This window comes from Eriocheir sinensis, chromosome 67 (genome assembly GCF_024679095.1).
Source record: "Eriocheir sinensis breed Jianghai 21 chromosome 67, ASM2467909v1, whole genome shotgun sequence".
NCBI lineage: Eukaryota > Metazoa > Arthropoda > Malacostraca > Decapoda > Varunidae > Eriocheir > Eriocheir sinensis.
The window spans coordinates 9,542,548-9,565,047 of NC_066575.1; the positions used below are offsets into that span (position 1 = coordinate 9,542,548).

Below are 22,500 nucleotides of genomic sequence, written 5' to 3' on the forward strand. Positions count from 1 at the left end.
GAAGGAAGGAAGGAAGAGATCGGAAGGAAAGGAAGGGAAGGGAATGGAAGGGAAGGGAAGGGAAGGGGAGGGAAGAGATAGAAAGGGAATGGAATGGAATGGAAGGGAAGGGAAGGGAAGAGATAGAAAGGGAATGGAATGGAAGGGAAGGGAAGGGAAGGGAAGGGAAGGGATAGGAAGGGAAGGGAAGGGAAGGGAAGGGAAGGGAAGGGAAGAGAAGGGACGAGATAGGAAGGAAGGAAGGGATAGGAAGGAAGGAAGGGAAGGGATAGGAAGGAAGGAATGGAAGGAAGAGATAGAAAGGAATGGAATGGAATGGAAGGAAGGGAAGGAAGGAAGGGATAGGAAGCAAGGAAGGAAGGAAGGAAGGGAAGGAAGGAAGGATAGGGAAGGGAAGGGAAGGGAAGGGAAGGGAAGGAAAGGAAGGAAGAAGGGAATGAAGGAAAATGAGAAGAGAAAGAGATAGAGAATGAAAAGGAAGAAGAAGAAGACGTAGAAGAGGAAAAGAAAGCTAGAAGGAAGGAAGGAGGAAAGAGGAATAGGAAGGAGAAGAGGAGGAGGAGGAGGAGGAGGAGGAGGAGGAGGAGGAGGAGGAGGAGGATATAGTCTAAAAAGGAAGGAAAGTAAGACATCGGAAATAAGAGGAAAAGGAAGAGGAGGAGGAGGAGAAGGAGGAGGAGGAGGAGGAGGAGGAGGAGGAGTGGGAGATAGAATAAATTAGAGTGATATGGAGCGTGAGAGAGAGAGAGAGAGAGAGAGAGAGAGAGAGAGAGAGAGAGAGAGAGAGAGAGAGAGAGAGAGAGAGAGAGAGAGAGAGAGAGATAGAGACACACACAGAGAGAGAGAGAGAGAGAGAGAGAGAGAGAGAGAGAGAGAGAGAGAGAGAGAGAGAGAGAGAGAGAGAGAGAGAGAGAGAGAGAGAGAGAGAGAGAGAGAGAGAGAGAGAGAGAGAGAGAGAGAGAGAGAGAGAGAGAGAGAGAGAGAGAGAGAGAGAGAGAGAGAGAGAGAGAGACACACACACACACACACACACACACACACACACACATACACACACACACGCAGGTCATAAATCCGTCATATTCACCGCCCCGTGCAATGATCATCACTTTCTTTGCGTCTCTCTCCCCTCCTTCATCACGCCCTTGTCACCTCTCATCTTCTCTTTCGTCATCTCATCTTCCTCTCATGTCATCATCATCTTCATCTCATTTCATCTTCGTTCCGACTAGCTATTCCTTTCTTAATCTATCTAACATTATATTAAAACATTTTTCCTTGTTTTATCTTATACTGAATCATCTCACCTCTTCCTATCGTTCTATCTCTCTATCTATCTATCTGTTTATTTGTCTATCAATCAATTAATCTCCGTCTCTCTCTCCCCTCTTCCTCTCTTTCAGCATCCCTCTCTCTCTCTCTCCCTCTTTCATCGGCTCATCATCTGTCATGTATCCGTGGTTCCCTCACTCCCCTCATCTCCTCACCTCTCTTCCCTATCCTCTTCTCTCATCTCCCTTCACCCTTATTCTAACCTGCCTACCTTCTCTCCTGTCATATTTCCTCCCTTTCCTCACCTCTCCTCCCCCTTCATCCATATTCTACCCAGAGGCCGACATTGCTCGCCGGGTTGTTACTGTGAGAGAGTCCCGAGTGGAGGCAGAGCCGTGGATCAGGCCACTCTCAAGCTTGCATCTTTGCCGCTCATGCTCACTGCCTCCCACCACTGCCTCAACACAAGCTGCTGGGATTTCAAACACCATCACTTTTTATCTCTCTCTGGGCAGTAAGCCTGAGCGACATAGGTGCAGATGGTGTCTAGGGAGCCCAGGTCGTCACTCTCTTTATCGACGACCCTGACTAGAGGAGGTCAAGGGAACGCCCACAGAGTTCGCGCCGTGATCAAGTCGATGAATTAGGATGGCAAGAGGGCCTGCATGGAGAGTTGCTCGATGAAACCCCCGAGGCTGGCGTCGCAGGGTGGGGGCAACATGTCACCAGTGGCGTAGCAAAGGGGGGGGGGGGGCGGCACTCGTTAGGGGGCAGCAAATATAGCCTTTCTTTCCTTAATTGCAGCTATTTTATTTATTATATGGAAATCTGAATCATTGATTTTCCCTTTTCTTTTCTTTTTGCTTGCATGTGTTTTATGTTTTAGACATTTTTTCATTCTCAGTAAAATAAAATGAAAATTACTGTAGATGTTTTACTTTGGGTGTGAGGGGTGCCAAGCTAACAGTCGGCCCCGGGAGGCAAAACAGCTCGCAGCCAGGGTATGCTCCTCTTGACTAAGTGATTCATGTCGATTCTCCTTCCCTCAGCATCACCCAGTACTGTCATCTACCATTCTCTCCCTCTTCTCTGCCTCCTTGCCCCTCCCCCGTTCTCAGCGTCGTTCTCTCCCCCTCATCACGGCCATCCCTTCCCCCGTCATCTTCCATCGCCCCTTCCCGTTCTATATTGTCAGGTTCATTACATTCCTCGCCTTCTCTTGGCTCACGGCCCCAAGAACGAACCCTTAGCCTTGATCTCCCTATCTTCTTTTCTCTCCTTTCTCTCTTTTTTTATCTCTTCATTTCTTCTTCTGTTCTCGTCAGCTATCGGGTCTCTATCTTCCTCTCTATCTTCCTCTCCTCCTCCTCCTCCTCCTTCCTTTTTCCTCCTTATTTTCTTCTCTTTTGTCTTCATCAGTTCAGCTTTTATCCCTCCCTTCCTTTTCTCATTCTTTTTCCTCTTCTTCTTCCTCCTCCTCCTCCTCCTCCTCCTCTTCCTCTTCCTCTCCATTTCTTTCTTCTCCATTTTCCTTGCCTGTCCACATTTGGTCGTTCTTTCAATCTTTATTCCTTCCATTTTCTCTCTCTCTCTCTCTCTCTCTCTCTCTCTCTCTCTCTCTCTCTCTCTCTCTCTCTCTCTCTCTCTCTCTCTCTCTCTCTCTCTCTCTCTCTCTCTCTCTCTCTCTCTCTCTCTCTCTCTCTCCACTTGTTGTCTTTTCATTTTCTTAATTCCTTCTTTTTTTTTTTTTTGGTTTGATTTTGATTTTCATCCATTTTCTTTATTTTTTTCTTTCTCTATTTTTGTTCTCGTCACCCTCCTTTTCCTCTCCTCCCTTTCGTCACCTTTTCCCTTCATCAATCTCTTCCCTTTCCATTACATCATTTTCGCACCTCCTTCCCTTCCTCCTTCCCTTCTTTCTTTCCCTCCTTCATTTCCTTCATATTTTGTTTCTCCATCTAACCTTCACACTTGGCCGATGACTGTTGTTTAAAGACGAAGACGACTGCAAAAACGATAACAAAAACAATGCCTTCGTTAAATATTTCTCCCTCACTGCTAAGGCAAAGAGTGTGACGCTTTCCGACTGTGTGTGTGTGTGTGTGTATAATAATAATAATAAACGGTTTATTTGTGTGTGTTAATTTGCATGTGTGTGTGTGTGTGTGTGTGTGTGTGTGTAAGAACATAAGAACATAGGAACATAAGGAGTCTGCAAGTTTCCCACACTTCACGTCGTCACAAGCTGAGGTGTTGTGCTCGTGTCTGCCCCGCCCCGCCACGCCCCGCGCTAAACATCCCAAATCTCGCCGGCGCTCATTTTACCCGGCAATCGTTATTTTTCTTTAAGTTCTGCAATAATGTTCTCCTCAAGCATGTGTTCTCTAGAGTTCCAGGGCACCGAGGCAAGGCTAGTTCTCCCGGCGGGCTTTACCCTCACGGCCGTGAGCACCGGGGCCAGCGGCGAGCTGGTCGCCAGCTTCACTAGGGAGAGCCTGGGGGAGCCTGCCTCCCCCTCAGGCAGCACATCCAGCCCAGTCTCGGCGGGACGACTGACTCCCTCACCGCCAGAACCGTGCCTTTTGCCCCCAGAGGAGTCGTGGCACGCTCCCGTCGAGACTCAAGTGCCAACTTATCCCCTGCTTGAGCCATGGAGTACTTCCTCCGAGGAGTCGTGGCACGATCCCGACGAGACTCACGTGCCAACTCCCCCCCTGGTAATGCCATGGTATTTTCCTACAGAGGAGCCGTGGCTCACTCCACCTGAGGTACCAGAGCCAATTCTGAACTGGTCAGAGCCAGGGCAAATTCCCCAGGAGGAGATGTGGCTCACTCCACCTGAGGCGCCAGAGCCAATTTTCAACATGGCAGAGTCAAGGCAAATTCCCCAGGAGGAGATGTGGCTCACTCCACCTGAGGCGCCAGAGCCAATTTTCAACATGGCAGAGTCAAGGCAAATTCCCCAGGAGGAGATGTGGCTCACTCCACCTGAGGCGCCAGAGCCAATTTTCAACATGGCAGAGCCAGGGCAAATTCCCCAGGAGGAGATATGGCTCACTCCACCTGAGGCGCCAGAGCCAATTCTGTACTTGGCAGAGCCAGGGCAACTTCCCGGGGAGGAGCTGTGGCTCACTCCACCTGAAGCACCCCAAGATGAGCCATGCCATGATCCCATAAATTGGATCCGGCTATCTTCGCCCCGGTATAATTCACCGTGGTCCAGCTCATCATCGTCTTCCGAGTCACTAGTGCCAACTTATCCGGACTCTCCAGTGACAACTCCGGAGCCTCCCTTGACAAGTTCTCCGGAGCCTCTCGTGCCAAATCCCACGAGTAGCATCCCGGCACCTCCCGGAGACTCCTCTTCTTCTCATGATTCGGAGGAACGTACAATTCACCACCACCACCACGTGCACCATCACTCCCACCACCACGTGCACCATCATTACAGGACTTCCCGCACCAAGAAGCGCTCCTGGTCAACGAGAAAACCACCCAGGCCAAAGCCGCCCTTCCCGTCTTCGGTGCCGGAACCATTCGCGGGTTACATTCCTCCGCCCCTCTAAAAAATGAAAAAATATGAAAAAAATTGAAAAAATGAAAAAAGGCCAAAAAAAATGGCACCAAAAAAATCACCAAGAAGCAACAAATACCACAACGTCAACACCAAGGCCTCCTCTTCCCTCTCCCCAGGAAAGGAGGTCCCTCAACACACACCACAACCACCCAATGAACGTCAACACCAAGGCCTCCTCTTCCCTCTCCCCAGGAAAGGAGGTCCCTCAACACACACACCACAACCACCCAATCAACGTCAACACCAAGGCCTCCTCTTCCCTCTCCCCAGGAAAGGAGGTCCCTCAACACACACATCACAACCACCCAATGAACGTCAACACCAAGGCCTCCTCTTCCCTCTCCCCAGGAAAGGAGGTCCCTCAACACACACACCACAACCACCCAATGAACGTCAACACCAAGGCCTCTTCTTCCCTCTCCCCAGGAAAGGAGGTCCCTCAACACACACACCACAACCACCCAATCAACGTCAACACCAAGGCCTCCTCTTCCCTCTCCCCAGGAAAGGAGGTCCCTCAACACACACACCACAACCACCCAATCAACGTCAACACCAAGGCCTCTTCTTCCCTCTCCCCAGGAAAGGAGGTCCCTCAACACACACCACAACCACCCAATCAACGTCAACACCAAGGCCTTCTCTTCCCTCTCCCCAGGAAAGGAGGTCCCTCAACACACAAGAAACACATCAACATCAACACCAATAGCCACAAAAAACAATAGCCACAAAAAAACAATAGCCACAAAAAACAATAGCCACAAAATAAACAATACCCACAAAAAAATACATATAAAAAATAACATCCACAAAATACAATACCCACAAACAACAATATCCACAAAAACAATACTCACAAAAACAATAGCCACAAAAACAATATCCACAAAAACAATAGCCACACAAAACAATATCCACAAAAAACAGTGCCCACAAAAAACAATACCCACAAAAATAATAGCCACAAAAACAATAGCCACAAACAACAATACCCACAAAAACAATACTCACAAAAACAATAGCCACAAAAACAATACCCACAAAAATAATAGCCACAAAAACAATAGCCACACAAAACAATAGCCACAAAAAACAATACCCAAAACAAAACCCACAAAAAACAATATCCACAAAAAATACCCACAAAAACAATACCCACAAAAACAATACCCGCAAAAAACAATAGCTACAAAAACAATACCCACAAAAAACAATACCAATAAAACAATAGCCACAAAAACTATAGCCATAAAAACAATACCCCCAAAAACAATACCCACAAAAAACAATACCCACAAAAAACAATACCAATAAAACAATACCCACAAAAAACAATACCCACAAAAAACAATACCAATAAAACAATAGCCACAAAAACTATAGCCATAAAAACAATACCCAAAAAACAATACCCACAAAAACAATACCCACAAAAAACAATCGCCATAAAAACAATAGCAACAAAAACAATAGCCAAAAAAAAAACAATAACCAAAAAAAACCCCACTCATAAAACAATAGCTACAAAAACAATAGCCAAAAAAACAATAGCCATAAAAACAATAGCCCCGTACAATGATCATCTCTTTCTCTCTTTCTCTCTCTCCCCTCTTTATCACGCCCTTGTCACTTCTCATCTTCTCTTTCGTCATCTCATCTTCCTCTCATGTCATCCTCATCTTCATCTCATTTCATCTTCGTTCCGACTAGCTATTCCTTTCTTAACCTTGACTAACATTATATTAACACATCTTTCCTTGTTTTATCTTATACTGAATCATCTCACCTCTTCTAATATGTCTTCTTTCGGTTAATCGTTCTATCTCTCTATCTATCTATTTATTTGTCTATCAATCAGTTAATCTCTGTCTCTCTCCCCTCTTCCTCTCTTTCAGCATCTCTCTCTCTCTCTCTCTCTCTCTCTCTCTCTCTCTCTCTCTCTCTCTCTCTCTCTCTCTCTCTCTCTCTCTCTCTCTCTCTCTCTCTCTCTCTCTCTCTCTCTCTCTCTCTCTCTCTCAGGGCTCGGTTCTTGGCCCAGTGCTCTTTATTATTTACATCAACGACGTGGATGTTGGACTCAATAATCGCATTAGTAAATTTACAGACGACACAAAGATTGGTAACTCGGTTCTCACTGACGAAGACTGGCAAAGCCTCCAAGAGGATTTGCACAAAATTTCAGCTTGGTCGGATAAATGGGAGATGCCCTTTAACGTAGACAAGTGCCAGGTCCTTCAAGTTGGAACAAAAAATAAGAAGTTCGATTACGAAATACGCGGCGTTAAACTCACAAGCGTTCAATGCGTTAAGGACCTGGTGATTAAAATCGCGTCAAACCTCAAATTCTCACATCAATGCATCGATGCAGCAAATAAAGCGAACAGAATGTTGGGCTTCATTAAAAGAAACTTTTTATTCAAGAATAAAGATGTAATACTTCCGCTCTACAATAGTTTAGTCAGACCCCACTTGGAATATGCGGTACAGTTTTGGTCTCCCCATCATGCAAAGGACATTGCTAAACTAGAAGGTGTTCAGCGTCGAGCAACAAAAATGATCCCTTCCTTGCACAACAAATCCTACGAAGAAAGGCTTTCCACCCTTAACATGTTCTCTCTTGAGAAACGTCGCCTCCGAGGAAAACTGATCGAATGTTTTAAAATACTTAATGGTTTCACGAATGTAGACAGAACAAAATTGTTTATGATCGATGACACTTTGCGAACGAGGAACAATGGCACAAAACTCAAATGTAGACAAGTAAATTCAGACTGCACCAAATTTTTCTTCACCAACGTTGTAGTGCGAGAATGGAATAAGCTCCCACCATCAGTGGTCCAGTGTAACACGACTGACTCCTTTAAAAACAAGCTCGACCGTCACTTCCTTGAACATAATATTAAGCGAGAGTAGAAAAGCAACGTTCTGGAGCCATCTGATTAATGTAAAATCACTTAGGTTTAAGGACAGACCACCTAGTCTAGACCATGGGGTCTGTGTGGTCTGATTTTCTACGTAAATCTATGTAAATTTCTCTCTCCCTCTTTCATCGGCTCATCATCTGTCATGTATCCGTGGTTCCCTCACTCCCCTCATCTCCTCACCTTATGTCACCTCTCTTCCCTATCCTCTTCTCTCATCTCCCTTCACCCTGATTCTAACCTCTCTGCCTTCTCTCCTGTCATATTTCCTCCCTTTCCTCACCTCTCCTGCCCCTTCATCCATATTCTACCCAGAGGCCGACATTGCTCGCCGGGTTGTTACTGTGAGAGAGTCCCGAGTGGAGGCAGAGCCGTGGATCAGGCCACTCTCAAGCTTGCATCTTTGCCGCTCATGCTCACTGCCTCCCACCACTGCCTCAACACAAGCTGCTGGGATTTCAAACACCATCACTTTTTATCTCTCTCTGGGCAGTAAGCCTGAGCGACATAGGTGCAGATGGTGTCTAGGGAGCCCAGGTCGTCACTCTCTTTATCGACGACCCTGACTAGAGGAGGTCAAGGGAACGCCCACAGAGTTCGCGCCGTGATCAAGTCGATGAATTAGGATGGCAAGAGGGCCTGCATGGAGAGTTGCTCGATGAAACCCCCGAGGCTGGCGTCGCAGGGTGGGGGCAACATGTCACCAGTGGCGTAGCAAAGGGGGGGTGGGGGGGGCGGCACTCGTTAGGGGGCAGCAAATATACCCTTTCTTTCCTTAATTGCAGCTATTTTCTTTATTATATGGAAATCTGAATCATTAGTTTTCCTTTCTTTTCCTTTTTGCTTGCATGTGTTTTATGTTTTAGACATTTTTTCATTCTCAGTAAAATAAAATGAAAATTACTGTAGATGTTTTACTTTGGGTGTGAGGGGTGCCAAGCTAACAGTCGGCCCCGGGAGGCAAAACAGCTCGCAGCCAGGGTATGCTCCTCTTGACTAAGTGATTCATGTCGATTCTCCTTCCCTCAGCATCACCCAGTACTGTCATCTACCATTCTCTCCCTCTTCTCTGCCTCCTTGCCCCTCCCCCGTTCTCAGCGTCGTTCTCTCCCCCTCATCACGGCCATCCCTTCCCCCGTCATCTTCCATCGCCCCTTCCCGTTCTATATTGTCAGGTTCATTACATTCCTCGCCTTCTCTTGGCTCACGGCCCCAAGAACGAACCCTTAGCCTTGATCTCCCTATCTTCTTTTCTCTCCTTTCTCTCTTTTTTTATCTCTTCATTTCTTCTTCTGTTCTCGTCAGCTATCGGGTCTCTATCTTCCTCTCTATCTTCCTCTCCTCCTCTTCCTCCTCCTTCCTTTTTCCTCCTTATTTTCTTCTCTTTTGTCTTCATCAGTTCAGCTTTTATCCCTCCCTTCCTTTTCTCATTCTTCTTCCTCTTCTTCTTCCTCCTCCTCCTCCTCCTCCTCTTCCTCTTCCTCTCCATTTCTTTCTTCTCCATTTTCCTTGCCTGTCCACATTTGGTCGTTCTTTCAATCTTTATTCCTTCCATTTTCTCTCTCTCTCTCTCTCTCTCTCTCTCTCTCTCTCTCTCTCTCTCTCTCTCTCTCTCTCTCTCTCTCTCTCTCTCTCTCTCTCTCTCTCTCTCTCTCTCTCTCTCTCTCTCTCTCTCTTTTTCATTTTCTTAATTCCTTCTTTTTTTTTTTTGGTTTGATTTTGATTTTCATCCATTTCCTTTATTTTTTTCTTTCTCTATTTTTGTTCTCGTCACCTTCCTTTTCCTCTCCTCCCTTTCGTCACCTTTTCCCTTCATCAATCTCTTCCCTTTCCATTACATCATTTTCGCACCTCCTTCCCTTCCTCCTTCCCTTCTTTCTTTCCCTCCTTCATTTCCTTCATATTTTGTTTCTCCATCTAACCTTCACACTTGGCCGATGACTGTTGTTTAAAGACGAAGACGACCGCAAAAACGATAACAAAAACAATGCCTTCGTTAAATATTACTCCCTCACTGCTAAGGCAAAGAGTGTGACGCTTTCCGACTGTGTGTGTGTGTGTGTATGTGTGTGTGTGTGTGTGTGTGTGTGTGTGTGTGTGTGTGTGTGTGTGTGTGTGTAAGAACATAAGAACATAGGAACATAAGGAGTCTGCAAGTTTCCCACACTTCACGTCGTCACAAGCTGAGGTGTTGTGCTCGTGTCTGCCCCGCCCCGCCACGCCCCGCGCTAAACATCCCAAATCTCGCCGGCGCTCATTTTACCCGGCAATCGTTATTTTTCTTTAAGTTCTGCAATAATGTTCTCCTCAAGCATGTGTTCTCTAGAGTTCCAGGGCGCCGAGGCAAGGCTAGTTCTCCCGGCGGGCTTTACCCTCACGGCCGTGAGCACCGGGGCCAGCGGCGAGCTGGTCGCCAGCTTCACTAGGGAGAGCCTGGGGGAGCCTGCCTCCCCCTCAGGCAGCACATCCAGCCCAGTCTCGGCGGGACGACTGACTCCCTCACCGCCAGAACCGTGCTTTTTGCCCCCAGAGGAGTCGTGGCACGCTCCCGTCGAGACTCAAGTGCCAACTTATCCCCTGCTTGAGCCATGGAGTACTTCCTCCGAGGAGTCGTGGCACGATCCCGACGAGACTCAAGTGCCAACTCCCCCCCTGGCAATGCCATGGTATTTTCCTACAGAGGAGCCGTGGCTCACTCCACCTGAGGTACCAGAGCCAATTCTGAACTGGTCAGAGCCAGGGCAAATTCCCCAGGAGGAGATGTGGCTCACTCCACCTGAGGCGCCAGAGCCAATTTTCAACATGGCAGAGCCAGGGCAAATTCCCCAGGAGGAGATGTGGCTCACTCCACCTGAGGCGCCAGAGCCAATTTTCAACATGGCAGAGTCAAGGCAAATTCCCCAGGAGGAGATGTGGCTCACTCCACCTGAGGCGCCAGAGCCAATTCTCAACATGCCAGAGCCAGGGCATATTCCCGGGGAGGAGCTGTGGCTCACTCCACCTGAGGCGCCAGAGCCAATTTTGAACTGGGCAGAGCCAGGGCAACTTCCCGGGGAGGAGCTGTGGCTCACTCCACCTGAAGCACCCCAAGATGAGCCATGCCATGACCCCATAAATTGGATCCGGCTATCTTCGCCCCGGTATAATTCACCGTGGTCCAGCTCATCATCGTCTTCCGAGTCACTAGTGCCAACTTATCCGGACTCTCCAGTGACAACACCGGAGCCTCCCTTGACAAGTTCTCCGGAGCCTCTCGTGCCAAACCCCACGATTAGCATCCCGGCACCTCCCGGAGACTCCTCTTCTTCTCATGATTCGGAGGAACGTACAATTCACCACCACCACCACGTGCACCATCACTCCCACCACCACGTGCACCATCATTACAGGACTTCCCGCACCAAGAAGCGCTCCTGGTCAACGAGAAAACCACCCAGGCCAAAGCCGCCCTTCCCGTCTTCGGTGCCGGAACCATTCGCGGGTTACATTCCTCCGCCCCTCTAAAAAATGAAAAAATATGAAAAAAATTGAAAAAATGAAAAAAGGCCCAAAAAAATGGCACCAACAACATCACCAAGAAGCCACAAATACCCCAACGTCAACACCAAGGCCTCCTCGTCCCTCTCCCCAGGAAAGGAGGTCCTCAACACACCCACCACAACCACCCAATGAACGTCAACACCAAGGCCTCCTCTTCCCTCTCCCCAGGAAAGGAGGTCCCTCAACACACACACCACAACCACCCAATCAACGTCAACACCAAGGCCTCCTCTTCCCTCTCCCCAGGAAAGGAGGTCCCTCAACACACACACCACAACCACCCAATCAACGTCAACACCAAGGCCTTCTCTTCCCTCTCCCCAGGAAAGGAGGTCCCTCAACACACAAGAAACACATCAACATCAACCCCAATAGCCACTCTTCCTCTCCCCAGGAAAGGAGGTCCTCAACAAAAAACAATAGCCACAAAAAAACAATAGCCACAAAAAACAATAGCCACAAAATAAACAATACCCACAAAAAACAATACACATAAAAAATAACATCCACAAAATATAATGCCCACAAACAACAATACCCACAAAAACAATACTCACAAAAACAATAGCCACAAAAACAATATCCACAAAAACAATAGCCACACAAAACAATATCCACAAAAAACAGTGCCCACAAACAACAATACCCACAAAAATAACAGCCACAAAATACAATACCAACAAACAACAATACCCACAAAAACAATACCTACAAACAACAATACCCACAAAAACAATACTCACAAAAACAATAGCCACAAAAACAATACCCACAAAAATAGTAGCCACAAAAACAATAGCCACACAAAACAATACCCAAAACAAAACCCACAAAAAACAATATCCACAAAAAATACCCACCAAAACAATACCCACAAAAAACAATACCCACAAAAATAGTAGCCACATAAACAATAGCCACAAAAAACAATACCCAAAACAAAACCCACAAAAAACAATATCCACAAAAAATACCCACAAAAACAATACCCACAAAAAACAATACCCACAAAAAACAATACCCACAAAAACAATACCCGCAAAAAACAATAGCTACAAAAACAATACCCACAAAAAACAATACCCACAAAAAACAATACCAATAAAACAATAGCCACAAAAACTATAGCCATAAAAACAATACCCCAAAAAACAATACCCACAAAAAACAATACCCACAAAAAACAATACCAATAAAACAATACCCACAAAAAACAATACCAATAAAACAATAGCCACAAAAACTATAGCCATAAAAACAATACCCAAAAAACAATACCCACAAAAACAATAGCCACAAAAAACAATCGCCATAAAAACAATAGCAACAAAAACAATAGCCAAAAAAAACAATAACCAAAAAAAAACCCACCCATAAAACAATAGCTACAAAAACAATAGCCAAAAAAACAATAGCCATAAAAACAATAGCCCCGTACAATGATCATCTCTTCCTCTCTTTCTCTCTCTCCCCTCTTTATCACGCCCTTGTCATTTCTCATCTTCTCTTTCGTCTCTCTCTCTCTCTCTCTCTCTCTCTCAGGGCTCGGTTCTTGGCCCAGTGCTCTTCATTATTTACATCAACGACGTGGATGTTGGACTCAATAATCGCATTAGTAAATTTGCAGACGACACAAAGATTGGTAACTCGGTTCTCACTGACGAAGACTGGCAAAGCCTCCAAGAGGATTTGCACAAAATTTCAGCTTGGTCGGATAAATGGGAGATGCCCTTTAACGTAGACAAGTGCCAGGTCCTTCAAGTTGGAACAAAAAATAAGAAGTTCGATTACGAAATACGCGGCGTTAAACTCACAAGCGTTCAATGCGTTAAGGACCTGGGGATTAAAATCGCGTCAAACCTCAAATTCTCACATCAATGCATCGATGCAGCAAATAAAGCGAACAGAATGTTGGGCTTCATTAAAAGAAACTTTTTATTCAAGAATAAAGATGTAATACTTCCGCTCTACAATAGTTTAGTCAGACCCACTTGGAATATGCGATACAGTTTTGGTCTCCCCATCATGCAAAGGACATTGCTAAACTAGAAGGTGTTCAGCGTCGAGCAACAAAAATGATCCCTTCCTTGCGCAACAAATCCTACGAAGAAAGACTTTCCACCCTTAACATGTTCTCTCTTGAGAAACGTCGCCTCCGAGGAAAACTGATCGAATGTTTTAAAATACTTAATGGTTTCACGAATGTAGACAGAACAAAATTGTTTATGATCGATGACACTTTGCGAACGAGGAACAATGGCACAAAACTCAAATGTAGACAAGTAAATTCAGACTGCACCAAATTTTTCTTCACCAACGTTGTAGTGCGAGAATGGAATAAGCTCCCACCATCAGTGGTCCAGTGTAACACGATTGACTCCTTTAAAAACAAGCTCGACCGTCACTTCCTTGAACATAATATTAAGCGAGAGTAGAAAAGCAACGTTCTGGAGCCATCTGATTAATGTAAAATCACTTAGGTTTAAGGACAGACCACCTAGTCTAGACCATGGGGTCTGTGTGGTCTGATTTTCTACGTAAATCTATGTAAATTTCTCTCTCCCTCTTTCATCGGCTCATCATCTGTCATGTATCCGTTGTTCCCTCACTCCCCTCATCTCCTCACCTTATGTCACCTCTCTTCCCTATCCTCTTCTCTCATCTCCCTTCACCCTGATTCTAACCTCTCTGCCTTCTCTCCTGTCATATTTCCTCCCTTTCCTCACCTCTCCTCCCCCTTCATCCTTATTCACCCAGAGGTCGATACTGCTCGCCGGGTTGTTACTGTGAGAGAGTCCCGAGTGGAGGCAGAGCCGTGGATCAGGCCACTCTCAAGCTTGCATCTTTGCCGCTCATGCTCACTGCCTCCCACCACTGCCTCAACACAAGCTGCTGGGATTTCAAACACCATCACTTTTTATCTCTCTCTGGGCAGTAAGCCTGAGCGACATAGGTGCAGATGGTGTCTAGGGAGCCCAGGTCGTCACTCTCTTTATCGACGACCCTGACTAGAGGAGGTCAAGGGAACGCCCACAGAGTTCGCGCCGTGATCAAGTCGATGAATTAGGATGGCAAGAGGGCCTGCATGGAGAGTTGCTCGATGAAACCCCCGAGGCTGGCGTCGTGGGGTGGGGGCAACATGTCACCAGTGGCGTAGCAAAGGGGGGTGGGCGGTGGGGGCGGCACTCGTTAAGGGGCAGCAAATATAGCTGTTCTTTCCTTAATTGCAGCTATTTTCTTTATTATATGGAAATCTGAATCATTATTTTTCCTTTCTTTTCCTTTTTGCTTGCCTGTGTTTTATATTTTAGACATTTTTTCATTCTCAGTAAAATAAAATGAAAATTACTGTAGATATTTTACTTTGGGTGTGAGGGGTGCCAAGCTAACAGTCGGCCCCGGGAGGCAAAACAGCTCGCAGCCAGGGTATGCTCCTCTTGACCAAGTGATTCATGTCGATTCTCCTTCCCTCTGCATCACCCAGTACTGTCATCTACCATTCTCTCCCTCTTCTCTGCCTCCTTGCCCCTCCCCCGTTCTCAGCGTCGTTCTCTCCCCCTCATCACGGCCATCCCTTCCCCCGTCATCTTCCATCGCCCCTTCCCGTTCTATATTGTCAGGTTCATTACATTCCTCGCCTTCTCTTGGCTCACGGCCCCAAGAACGAACCCTTAGCCTTGATCTCCCTATCTTCTTTTCTCTCCTTTCTCTCTTTTTTTATCTCTTCATTTCTTCTTCTGTTCTCGTCAGCTATCGGGTCTCTATCTTCCTCTCTATCTTCCTCTCCTCCTCCTCCTCCTCCTTCCTTTTTCCTCCTTATTTTCTTCTCTTTTGTCTTCATCAGTTCAGCTTTTATCCCTCCCTTCCTTTTCTTTTTCCTCTTCTTCTTCCTCCTCCTCCTCCTCCTCCTCTTCCTCTTCCTCTCCATTTCTTTCTTCTCCATTTTCCTTGCCTGTCCACATTTGGTCGTTCTTTCAATCTTTATTCCCTCCATTTTCTCTCTCTCTCTCTCTCTCTCTCTCTCTCTCTCTCTCTCTCTCTCTCTCTCTCTATTCATGTGTGTCTTTTATCAACTCTCCCTCGCGTCTCTTCCATTCCTCTTCACCCTCTCCTATTCTGTCTTCCTCTTCCCTTCTCTCTCTCTCTCTCTCTCTCTCTCTCTCTCTCTCTCTCTCTCTCTCTCTCTCTCTCTCTCTCTCTCTCTCTCTCCACTTGTTGTCTTTTCATTTTCTTAATTCCTTCTTTTTTTTTTTTTGGTTTGATTTTGATTTTCATCCATTTTCTTTATTTTTTTCTTTCTCTATTTTTGTTCTCGTCACCTTCCTTTTCCTCATCTCCCTTTCGTCACCTTTTCCCTTCATCAATCTCTTCCCTTTCCATTTCATCATTTTCGCACCTCCTTCCCTTCCTCCTTCCCTTCTTTCTTTCCCTCCTTCATTTCCTTCATATTTTGTTTCTCCATCTAACCTTCACACTTGGCCGATGACTGTTGTTTAAAGACGAAGACGACCGCAAAAACGATAACAAAAACAATGCCTTCGTTAAATATTTCTCCCTCACTGCTAAGGCAAAGAGTGTGACGCTTTCCGACTGTGTGTGTGTGTGTGTGTGTGTGTGTGTGTGTGTGTGTGTGTGTGTGTGTGTGTGTGTGTGTGTGTGTGTGTGTGTGTGTGTGTGTGTGTGTGTGTGTGTGTGTGTGTGTGTGTGTGTGTGTGTGTGTGTGTGTGTGTGTGTGTGTGTGTGTGTGTAAGAACATAAGAACATAGGAACATAAGGAGTCTGCAAGTTTCCCACACTTCACGTCGTCACAAGCTGAGGTGTTGTGCTCGTGTCTGCCCCGCCCCGCCACGCCCCGCGCTAAACATCCCAAATCTCGCCGGCGCTCATTTTACCCGGCAATCGTTATTTTTCTTTAAGTTCTGCAATAATGTTCTCCTCAAGCATGTGTTCTCTAGAGTTCCAGGGCACCGAGGCAAGGCTAGTTCTCCCGGCGGGCTTTACCCTCACGGCCGTGAGCACCGGGGCCAGCGGCGAGCTGGTCGCCAGCTTCACTAGGGAGAGCCTGGGGGAGCCTGCCTCCCCCTCAAGCAGAACATCCGGCCCAGTCTCGGCGGGACGACTGACTCCCTCACCGCCAGAACCGTGCCTTTTGCCCCCAGAGGAGTCGTGGCACGCTCCCGTCGAGACTCAAGTGCCAACTTATCCCCTGCTTGAGCCATGGAGTACTTCCTCCGAGGAGTCGTGGCACGATCCCGTCGAGACTCAAGTGCCAACTTATCCCCTGCTTGAGCCATGGAGTACTTCCTCCGAGGAGTCGTGGCACGATCCAGTCGAGACTCAAGTGCCAACTTATCCCCTGCTAGAGCCATGGAGTACTTCCTCCGAGGAGTCGTGGCACGATCCAGTCGAGACTCACGTGCCAACTCCCCCCCTGGCAATGCCATGGTATTTTCCTACAGAGGAGCCGTGGCTCACTCCACCTGAGGAGCCAGTGCCAATTCTCAAATGGGCAGAGCCAAGCCATATTCCCGGGGAGGAGCTGTGGCTCACTCCACCTGAGGTACCAGAGCCAATTCTGAACTGGTCAGAGCCAGGGCAAATTCCCCAGGAGGAGATGTGGCTCACTCCACCTGAGGCGCCAGAGCCAATTTTCAACATGGCAGAGTCAAGGGAAATTTTCCAGGAGGAGATGTGGCTCACTCCACATGAGGCGCCAGAGCCAATTCTCAACATGCCAGAGCCAGGGCAACTTCCCGGGGAGGAGCTGTGGCTCACTCCACCTGAGGCGCCAGAGCCAATTCTCAACATGCCAGAGCCAGGGCAACTTTCCGGGGAGGAGCTGTGGCTCACTCCACCTGAAGCACCCCAAGATGAGCCATGCCATGATCCCATAAATTGGATCCGGCTATCTTCGCCCCGGTATAATTCACCGTGGTCCAGCTCATCATCGTCTTCCGAGTCACTAGTGCCAACTTATCCGGACTCTCCAGTGTCAACTCCGGAGCCTCCCTTGACAAGTTCTCCGGAGCCTCTCGTGCCAAATCCCACGAGTAGCATCCCGGCACCTCCCGGAGACTCCTCTTCTTCTCATGATTCGGAGGAACGTACAATTCACCACCACCACCACGTGCACCATCACTCCCACCACCACGTGCACCATCATTACAGGACTTCCCGCACCAAGAAGCGCTCCTGGTCAACGAGAAAACCACCCAGGCCAAAGCCGCCCTTCCCGTCTTCGGTGCCGGAACCATTCGCGGGTTACATTCCTCCGCCCCTCTAAAAAATGAAAAAATATGAAAAAAATTGAAAAAATGAAAAAAGGCCAAAAAAAATGGCACCAAAAAAATCACCAAGAAGCAACAAATACCACAACGTCAACACCAAGGCCTCCTCTTCCCTCTCCCCAGGAAAGGAGGTCCCTCAACACACACACCACAACCACCCAATCAACGTCAACACCAAGGCCTTCTCTTCCCTCTCCCCAGGAAAGGAGGTCCCTCAACACACACCACAACCACCCAATGAACGTCAACACCAAGGCCTCCTCTTCCCTCTCCCCAGGAAAGGAGGTCCCTCAACACACACATCACAACCACCCAATGAACGTCAACACCAAGGCCTTCTCTTCCCTCTCCCCAGGAAAGGAGGTCCCTCAACACACACACCACAACCACCCAATCAACGTCAACACCAAGGCCTCCTCTTCCCTCTCCCCAGGAAAGGAGGTCCCTCAACACACACACCACAACCACCCAATCAACGTCAACACCAAGGCCTCCTCTTCCCTCTCCCCAGGAAAGGAGGTCCCTCAACACACAAGAAACACATCAACATCAACACCAATAGCCACAAAAAACAATAGCCACAAAAAACAATAGCCACAAAATAAACAATACCCACAAAAAACAATACATATAAAAAATAACAGCCACAAAAAACAACACCCATAAAACAATAGCCACAAAAACAATAGCCAAAAAAACAATATCCACAAAAAATACCCACAAAAACAATAGCCACACAAAACAATATCCACAAAAAACAATAGCTACAAGAACAATAGCCACAAAAAATAATAAAAACAATAGCCACACAAAACAATATCCACAAAAAACAAAAGCCACAAAAACAAGGCACAATAAAACAATACCCACACAAAACAATAGCTCTGATTGTTCTGCCTAGAGGAAGCTTGATAGCCATGTTAGTGAAGTTATATATTACACGAAAAAGAAGTTTACAGGTTGTTGTGACGCCCCGAGAAGGTACGTCTATACATTTAGCTTCTCATGATAAAAACTTCCTCTCCATGCTTTTCCTGTGCCCGGCGAGTCGTACAACGTGTGTGTGTGTGTGTGTGTGTGTGTGTGTGTGTGTGTGTGTGTGTGTAGTTAATCAATACACCTGTGATCTGATCTCGTTAAGTTACAGGTAAAGAAGTTAATTAATTTTCGACGTACAAATATTTATGTGTTTAAGTTTATCAATCTTTAACTAATGGATTTTTCCCTTTGAAGTTTTAGTGTTGATATCTGGCAACATTGCTCTCTTATCTGATGTCTTATATAACGCATACATTATAATCTCTCCCTCCACATAACATATCTACCCCTCTACTAATACCCTAATTGGTCCCTTTCGTAGACTTTTCCTTCCAGTTATTCTCAAACTCCCCTTCCGTTATCGCTATTTTCACCTACACGTCATTTTTCCTTCCTCAACTACGCCCCCTCAAATCTTAGTTCTTATCCCTCATGAGCCAGGTGTCCTTACATAATTCTAACTCATTCATCCATTCATTACTTTACCATTCCTAACCTAACCTAACCTAACAACCTACAAACATAATCTCTCTTAAACTACTCCCTTACTCAGTCAAGTCTTGTCCTAATCTCACACTTCTTTTCCCTTATGAACTGGTGTCCTTACATAATTCTAACTCATTCATCCATTCTTTACTTTACCATTCCTAACCTAACCTAACCTAACAACCTTCAAACATAATCTTCTGTCTTCAACTACTCCCTTACTCGGTCAATTTTTGTCCTAATATCACAGTTCTTATCCCTTATGAACTGGTGTCCTTACATAATTCTAACTCATTCATCCATTCTTTACTTTACCATTCCAAACCTAATCTAACCTAACTATAAAAAAAAATAGTTAGGTTAGGTTAGGTACTCTCTTCAAATACTCCGTTACTAAGTCAACTCTTGTCCTAATATCAGTTCTTATCCCTTATGAACTGGTGTCCTTACATAATTCTAACTCATTCATCCATTCATTACTTTACCATTCCTAACCTAACCTAACCTAACAACCTACAAACATAATCTCTCTTAAACTACTCCCTTACTCAGTCAAGTCTTGGCCTAATCTCACACTTCTTTTCCCTTATGAACTGGTGTCCTTACATAATTCTAACTCATTCATCTATTCTTTACTTTACCATTCCTATCCTAACCTAACCTAACTATAAAAAAAAATAGTTAGGTTAGGTTAGGTACTCTCTTCAAATACTCCGTTACTAAGTCAACTCTTGTCCTAATATCAGTTCTTATCCCTCATGAACCAGGTGTCCTTACATAATTCTAACTCATTCATCCATTCTTTACTTTACCATTCCTAACCTAGCCTAACATAACAACCTACACACATAATCTCTCTTCAACTACTCCCTTACTCAATCAACTCTAGTCCTAAATTAACCCTCTCCTCACACAATGCCAACCCTCCTAACGAACACTCTCTCTCTTTCTCTCCCCTCTGTTAGCGTGCAAGCAGATCACGTTCGGCGTCCAGGCCATGTTCGGGCCCTTCGACCCCCTTCTTGGCTCCCACATCCAGTCCATCACCGACGCCCTGGACATCCCGCACCTGGAGGCGAGGCTGGACATCGAGCCCCAAGAGAAGGAGTTCAGCATCAACCTGTTCCCGTCCCACACCTACCTCAACCAGGCCTACAAGGACATGATACAGTTCCTCAAGTGGAAGAAGGTGGCCATCATCTACGAGGAGGACTTCGGTAAGGAGAAAGAACGAAGAGGAGGATATAGAGGGAAGGAAAAGTGGCTATTAGAAAAGAGTGAAGGTTAAGAGCTTGAAAGACTAGCATGATGGAACTTTGCTATAGTAGACGTAAAGACTTCAGGGAAAAGAAATTATTTATCGGGATAAGGTCGGCAGGAAAAGGATAGGAAGTTAGAGACAAAGAGTAAGGTGGAAAAAGCTGAGGGAAAAACATATTGCGGGGAAAAGGGGAAGAAAAGAGTGTGGGGAAAGAAGATAAGAAAGAAATAACGAGGAAAAGAGATTGATGGGAGGAGTAAAGAGGTTAGAGACAAGATGGAAAAGACACTGAAGAAAGAACGTATTATAGGAAAAGGGGGAAGAAAACAGAATAGGCACAGAAGGTAAGAAAGAAATAACGAGGCAAAGAGATTGATGGGAGGAGTGAAGAGGTTAGAGACAAGATGGAAAAGACACTGAAGAAAGAACGTATTAAAGGAAAAGGGGAAAGAAAAAGAGTCCACGGAAAGAAAATAAGGAAAAAATAAAAATAAAAATGACTGAAGGAAGAATTTGAAGGGCATTAGATAAGATAAAAGTTAATACACAAATGGATGACGTCAGAAATTTGAATAGCTAAGGTAGAAGAGGACGAGGAGGAGGAGGAGGAGGAGGAAGAGGAGGCTGGGGAGAATGCAAATGAGTGTCCTGAAGTGTAGTGTAGTAGGTGCAGTAACTGGCGTGAGTGGAGGCAAACAGCAAGTGGAGTGTGGAGAGTTAGTGGAGGAGGGAAGCTTCGGAGGGAGGCGGGGAGGCAGGGAGGAAACGGAAGAGAATACAAGCTGACGGAGGTAAAAATGAGTATGTACATCGAGGGAGAGAAGGAGGGGAGGGAGAGGGAGAGGGGAGGAAGGAAGGGAACGGGGTAGAGAAGGAAGGGAAGGAAAGGGAAGGGATGGAAAGGGAAGATGAGAGAGGAGACGGAAGGGGAGGAAGGAAGGGAACAGGGTAAGGGAGGAAGGGGAGGAAGGAAAGGAACGGGACTGAGAAGGAAGGGAAGGAAAGGGAAGGGATGGAAAGGGAAGAGGAGAAAGGAGAAGGAAGAGGAGGAAAGGGAAGGGAAGGCAAGGGGTGTGAGAGAGAGAGAGAGAGAGAGAGAGAGAGAGAGAGAGAGAGAGAGAGAGAGAGAGAGAGAGAGAGAGAGAGAGAGAGAGAGAGAGAGAGAGAGAGAGAGAGAGAGAGAGAGAGAGAGAGAGAGAGAGAGAGAGAGAGAGAGAGAGAGAGAGAGAGAGAGAGAGAGAGAGAGAGAGAGAGAGAGAGAGAGAGAGAGAGAGAGAGAGAGAGAGAGAGAGAGAGAGAGAGAGAGAGAGAGAGAGAGAGAGAGAGAGAGAGAGAGTGTGTGTCAGTTGTGTGTTCCAAATTCTACCAGTGAAAAGGATGAAAGAATGAAGACAGAGGCAGACTTTTGCACTAGGAAGTTGGACAGCGAGGAGGGGAAAGATAGCCTGTGCAGAAAGTCATATAGGGCGAGGCTGTGGATGGGGTGGAGATATGCAGGGCGAGCAGTTAGCATGAAAAAAAGATAGAGAGGGAAGCAACAGAGCGGCGAAGTATAAATGGTTGTAGATAGTTAGTTAGAGGAGAGGTCTAGATTGTCTTCCTCTCATATGCTAGCTATAGGTAACACATGAGAAGAAGAGATAGGTGTTGGTATTATAAGACACAGCGGGTTCTTACATCAGGTCAAAAAGTGGGTCAGTCGGGTTCCAATGAGTGTTTCTTTAGGTTCATGGTACAGAGGAAGGGTCACACTACCACCAGGGCCATAAAACTACCCCTGAAAATGCCCACGACTCCTAGAAAAGCCTTGTCAAATATGTGTTCTTGGGCGGCGAAATGTCTTGACCCACGTACCTTAAGAAACCGTTTTAGAGTCAGCGTCATCTATAGAGGCATCAGCAACTAACCTGGAGAGAAGGGAAAAGGAATATATTAGATTTGTATTCATGACTATCTCTGATTTTATGAGTGTGTATATATTTGTTTGTTTCATATGAAGAAGCGACAACAAGGAGGAAAGAATAGAGAATGTATTTGATTATTCTGTCTGTCTGTCAATCTGTCTTTGTTTGTCACTGTCATATGTAAAAGACTGACTTACTTAACTTGCAGAGAGGG

At 46.3% G+C, this 22,500-nt stretch overlaps 2 protein-coding genes and 1 long non-coding RNA gene across 16 annotated transcripts in view; 2 read left to right on the forward strand and 1 right to left on the reverse strand.

The window, feature by feature from the left end:
* LOC126987874 (glutamate receptor ionotropic, kainate 1-like) overlaps nucleotides 1–22,500 on the forward strand; it is a 195,578-nt gene that overhangs the window by 103,670 nt on the left and 69,408 nt on the right. Inside the window, 1 exon segment of the mRNA XM_050845337.1 lies at nucleotides 20,087–20,338. Within this exon segment, the coding sequence (XP_050701294.1) occupies nucleotides 20,087–20,338 (252 nt within the window).
* LOC126988066 (snake venom metalloprotease inhibitor 02A10-like) lies at nucleotides 3,633–18,205 on the forward strand. Of its 10 annotated transcripts, none has more exons than XR_007741415.1 (6): nucleotides 4,981–5,205; nucleotides 5,284–5,361; nucleotides 5,440–5,515; nucleotides 11,487–11,642; nucleotides 17,729–17,882; nucleotides 17,961–18,205. XR_007741415.1 is itself a non-coding variant. In XM_050845870.1 (2 exons), exon 1 carries the CDS (start codon nucleotides 3,633–3,635, stop codon nucleotides 4,836–4,838), a length of 1,206 nt encoding a protein of 401 aa, XP_050701827.1. In that variant the 3' UTR covers nucleotides 4,839–4,973; nucleotides 17,961–18,184. The 10 variants fall into 10 exon arrangements, 6 of the variants coding, with proteins under 6 accessions (XP_050701827.1, XP_050701831.1, XP_050701825.1 ...); XR_007741417.1 differs by having other exon boundaries at nucleotides 4,981–5,127; XM_050845870.1 differs by lacking the exons at nucleotides 4,981–5,205; nucleotides 5,284–5,361; nucleotides 5,440–5,515; nucleotides 11,487–11,642; nucleotides 17,729–17,882 and adding an exon at nucleotides 3,633–4,973 and having other exon boundaries at nucleotides 17,961–18,184.
* On the reverse strand, nucleotides 4,273–17,238 carry LOC126988067 (uncharacterized). Of its 5 annotated transcripts, XR_007741422.1 has the most exons (4): nucleotides 17,091–17,238; nucleotides 10,772–10,846; nucleotides 10,547–10,621; nucleotides 4,273–4,410 (listed from the first exon to the last, which is right to left on the reverse strand). It is a non-coding gene; the product is annotated as an uncharacterized LOC126988067 (long non-coding RNA). The 5 variants fall into 5 exon arrangements; XR_007741421.1 differs by lacking the exon at nucleotides 10,772–10,846 and having other exon boundaries at nucleotides 17,091–17,226; XR_007741420.1 differs by lacking the exon at nucleotides 10,772–10,846 and having other exon boundaries at nucleotides 10,547–10,696; nucleotides 17,091–17,226.